General features: G+C 54.4%; 1 protein-coding gene across 1 annotated transcript; it reads right to left on the minus strand.

Annotated features, from left to right (window-relative positions):
- Nucleotides 1-1,111: 1,111 nt before the first annotated feature.
- LOC119293299 (L-type lectin-domain containing receptor kinase IX.1-like) lies at nucleotides 1,112-3,374 on the minus strand. Its single transcript, XM_037571814.1, has 3 exons — nucleotides 2,516-3,374; nucleotides 1,826-2,366; nucleotides 1,112-1,736 (listed from the first exon to the last, which is right to left on the minus strand). The coding sequence occupies exons 1-3, from the start codon at nucleotides 3,372-3,374 to the stop codon at nucleotides 1,112-1,114; spliced, it is 2,025 nt and encodes a 674-aa protein (XP_037427711.1).
- Between the last annotated feature and the right edge of the window lie 649 nt (nucleotides 3,375-4,023).

Consider the following 4,023-nt stretch of genomic DNA (forward strand, 5'->3'; position numbering starts at 1 on the left):
GATTGTCACAAAATAGATCAATGCAAGAATTATCTCCACAAAGCTCAGCATACGAACCTTTTAGCGAAACTGATTCTTTACATGCTTCTGTAATAGCTATGTATTCTGCTTCAATGGTAGATTGAGCAACTACTGATTGCAATGTTGCCCTTGAACTCACGACACAACCACCAACAGTGAACACATAACCTGTAAGGGACCTCTTCTTGTCCAAATCGCTGAAAGCAAAATCTGAATCCACATAGCCCGCTTGTCCCTCAACAGTCCTGCCAAATTTCAAACAAGCATTGGAAGTGTCATGAAGGTATATGAAAATCCACTCAACAACCTTTCAATGTTCTTTAGCAGAGTTAGCCGCCCAAGCCTCCCCATGATGGGTCGGAGCTCTACTTCGCTCGTCAGAAGTTAACCTTTGTCTTTATATATGAATTTGGATCATAACATAACACCCATATATAGGCGCCGCCGACGGTCCGCCTTGTCTCCGGTGGCCTTAGGCCCATGGAACGCGAGGGGGAGTGGGGAGGGTCCTGCTTCATTTTTAGCTTTTCTTGAGTTCGATTAGGGCTTATGTCCCGCTTACAAAGGCGTGGAAGCGGCTTCCTGAAGATGAAATAAGATTCTCCCCGCCTAACCCTCTCGTCCCGGCAGTGCATCTAGTGTCATCAAAGGGCGTGTGGAGGTCTGTCGCCGGCGCACCTCACATGATCTGGTCGGTGTTGGTCTTCGGAAAATCCCCTTTATCCAGGATTTGTTCACGGGTCTACAGGTTGGATTCTTCTGATCTATACTTCTCTTCATTGGCGCCGGTTGTTATTCCAATGTGTTAGTCACGTGGGACTTTAGCATGATGACTTCCCGACTGTCCACTACAACAAGTTTTGCTCAACTCATCGAAAGAGGGGCAATGACAATGACATGGATTCGGCTCGCTCCAGTGCTTGTAGTCGTTGTTAGGTGATGGATGCATTTTTGTTACTGCTGTTTTTATAGTCTCATGACAAATGATTAGATCGGAAGTTTTCAAAAGAAAAAAATCAGACAATCGCGCGTGTGAGCTAGTGTGCGTACGTGCACGTCTTACTCTTTCCGAACAATCAAGCATAATCTGTCATCTGCTCGCTGTAAGCTGGGATGCAGAAACTAATGAAGAATCAATTGCCGCCATGAATGTCGCGACGGGCATCTTTGCTGGAAGGCTTGGTAGAGGCGCCTCAAATCGTAGCACGTTGACCGCTTGCTTGATGGACGGCCTCAGGGTCCTATCAGGGTGCGCGCACCAGAGCCCGACGACCATCACACACTCCATCTCCCGTTCGTCAAACTCCAGGTTGAGCTGCGCATCAGCCGCTTCAAGGGTCCTTCTACTTTCCCATGAATCCCAAACCCATTGCACCAGATGAATGATGTCCTCTTGCCCCCGAGCAACCGCGGGCCGCTTGCCGCAGGCGATCTCGAGCATGACGACGCCAAAGCTGTAGACATCAGACTCGACGCTGGTCCTTCCGGTGACCACACACTCAGGATCCATGTAGCCCATAGTTCCTGCAAGACCTGTTGTGTATGGTCCTCGGCCGTGGTCGACAAGCCGGGCAAGCCCAAAATCACCAAGTTTGGCACAGAAGGATGCATCTAACATGATGTTGCTTGGCTTGATGTCACGATGCAGAACACATTGCTCCCAATCTTGATGCAGGTACAGAAGTGCCGACCCAAGCCCCAACACAATCTCATATCTAAAAGCAGCATCAAACAAAATAACCTAAAACATATTAGTCCAGAGTCCGGAGGGACAAGCTAGAGGCATAGTCAATAACATGCGCACCTGAGTGGCCACAATAATGTGGCGTTTGAACAATAAAGGTGAGTATCTAGGCTGCCATGGGGCATAAGATCGTACACAAGCAAGAGCTCGCCGCCATCATGGCACCAACCAATAAGCTGTACGATGTTTCGATGCCTCAAACGACTTATGATCTTCACCTCTGACATGTACTCCTTCCTCCCCTGCTTGGAGGTCTTGGACACTTTTTTTATAGCCACCTCTACTTTAAGCTCCTTCAAAAATCCTTTGTACACGGAACCAAAACCACCTTCACCCAGCTTCATCTGGTCGGAGAAGTTGCTGGTGGCGACGGCAAGATCGCTATAGCGAAACCGCCTGGGCCCTGTCCCTTTCTTGAATTCCTCTTCCAATGGATCATCGTCAAAATTATCTACTTGTGTCGCCATGCGATTTCGCCTCCGGCGGAGCAAAAGGAAAAAAACCAAGAGACTCGAGGAGATGACGAAGACGACACCGGCAGACACGCCGGCCACCAGCGGCGTCCTGCTGCTAGTACGCTCGGTGGCAAGTGGCAGAGCTTCTGAATGGAAAAACACACACACACACACTACCATCAATTACTGGGAGAATGTCACGTGATGTACGTTTTATCTTCGGCAATTGGTGTGAGAGAGCAGAGAACCAGTAAAAAAAATTCGGAAAAGGAAGTAATAGCACTAAGTTACTAACCTCCTGCCCCTGGTGGGAGATTGGACGGCGGTGGCTGTGCACCTGGTGGGAGATTGGGCGGCGGTGCCTGCGCAAGTGGCGGTGGAATAGTGGCACGGAGAAACTCGCCGTCGCCGATGGCGTATATGGCGTAGCAGCTGTAGCCCTTGATGCTACCACCGGTGTTGTTAGGGAAAACACTCGAGAGGTTTGCCACGAATTTGGTAAGGCACCTGCTGCACTCGCTCGCGTTCAGATCCCTCGTGCACTGCACCAGACCGTGCATGGTCGTCGGCGACTGCGAGCTGGCCGCGTACGGCACGCTCCCGTTCGCGAGCCGCAGCGGCGAACGTGCCGCCTCCGCCGCTAACCGGGTGAGCAGATCCCACCTCGTGTTGTTCATGCTGGCCGGATAGTCCACCTTGTTGTAGTCCCACGAGTAGATGGCGACGGTGAGGTCCGCGACGGAGACGAAGGACTCGTTGGAGTAGCGGAGAAGGCACGGGCCGTAGGCGGCCTTCATCTGCCGGCTGAATGGGCACACGTACTCTGTCTCGGGGGCTGCGGCGTAGAGGCAGTCGTGGCACTGGGTCCAGTTGCCGTCCGCATAGCACGAGATGAGGCCGAACACCTCGTCCGGCGATTCGCCGGCCGTGCCGTTGTAGTAGCCACGGTTGTCGATGCCACGCATCTGGAGGTCACTCAAGAGGGCAAGAAGATTCCGCCGGTACTGGCTATTCCATGTGTAGTTACCCGTGGTCGAGCAGTTAGGATTAAATGGCCAGTGTGTCTGTCCCTCTGCTACAGCGAGGCCGACGCCGGAGGAGGACATGACAACGGCGAGGAGAAGCAGCAGAAGGCGCCGTAGAGCAGCTGCCATCGATCGAGGTGAGCTAGCTAGGCGTACAGTCAATTGAGGTGCGCAACGCGTAGGTGACTAGGTATATGTAATCACATCGCCCCTCGCCCCTCGCCCCTCGCGTCGCCCCCGCGGGCGACCCGAGGGGGAAAACCCTAGCCGCCGCCCCTCGAGTCTCATCCTTCCCTCCCCCTCCTCGCCTCGTCCATAGCGCCGTCGGGCGAATCCTGGCCGGCTGGACGGCGGCGGGGCTTCTCCCCATCCTCTCTGTCCTGGCTGGCGCGGGACAACGGGATCCAGAGGAACGCCGGAACGTGGGGTCCGGCGGCGCGGCGGACGGGTCTCCCATCGGCGTCGTGCGCGGCGCGGCAGTGGCGACCTGTGGGTCGTGAGGTGGTGGCTGCGTTGGCCTGACCGGTGGTCGCGGGTGCCGCCGGATTCAAGTCGGATCCATCTGGTTCCTTTCTTCGGACTCCGTCGGCCGCCGCGGGGTGGTGATGATCATCGCCGGCCACGTCGGCGTCTGGAGATCTACAAGGAGTTCTTCTCGATCCTCCTTTCTGGTGGGTTGAGACCCATGGCTCTTTCATCTTCGCGGGTTTCGGATCGTGGCTTGCCGGATCCGGAGTACACGGTGGTTTGGTGGCATAGGATGGGGACCGGAGGAAAC

This window comes from Triticum dicoccoides, chromosome 4B, assembly GCF_002162155.2.
Source record: "Triticum dicoccoides isolate Atlit2015 ecotype Zavitan chromosome 4B, WEW_v2.0, whole genome shotgun sequence".
NCBI lineage: Eukaryota > Viridiplantae > Streptophyta > Magnoliopsida > Poales > Poaceae > Triticum > Triticum dicoccoides.

What these genes read in the sequence shown, in the direction of transcription:
- LOC119293299 (XM_037571814.1), bottom strand. Translation starts at nt 3,374, where the DNA reads ATGGCAGCTGCTCTACGGCGCCTTCTGCTGCTTCTCCTCGCCGTTGTC. An exon ending in TCTCCCACCAGGGGCAGGAG is followed by an intron (nt 2,367 to 2,515) that starts GTTAGTAACTTA and finishes TTTTCCATTCAG; the next exon opens with AAGCTCTGCCACTTGCCACC. An exon ending in ACATTATTGTGGCCACTCAG is followed by an intron (nt 1,737 to 1,825) that starts GTGCGCATGTTA and finishes TGCTGCTTTTAG; the next exon opens with ATATGAGATTGTGTTGGGGC.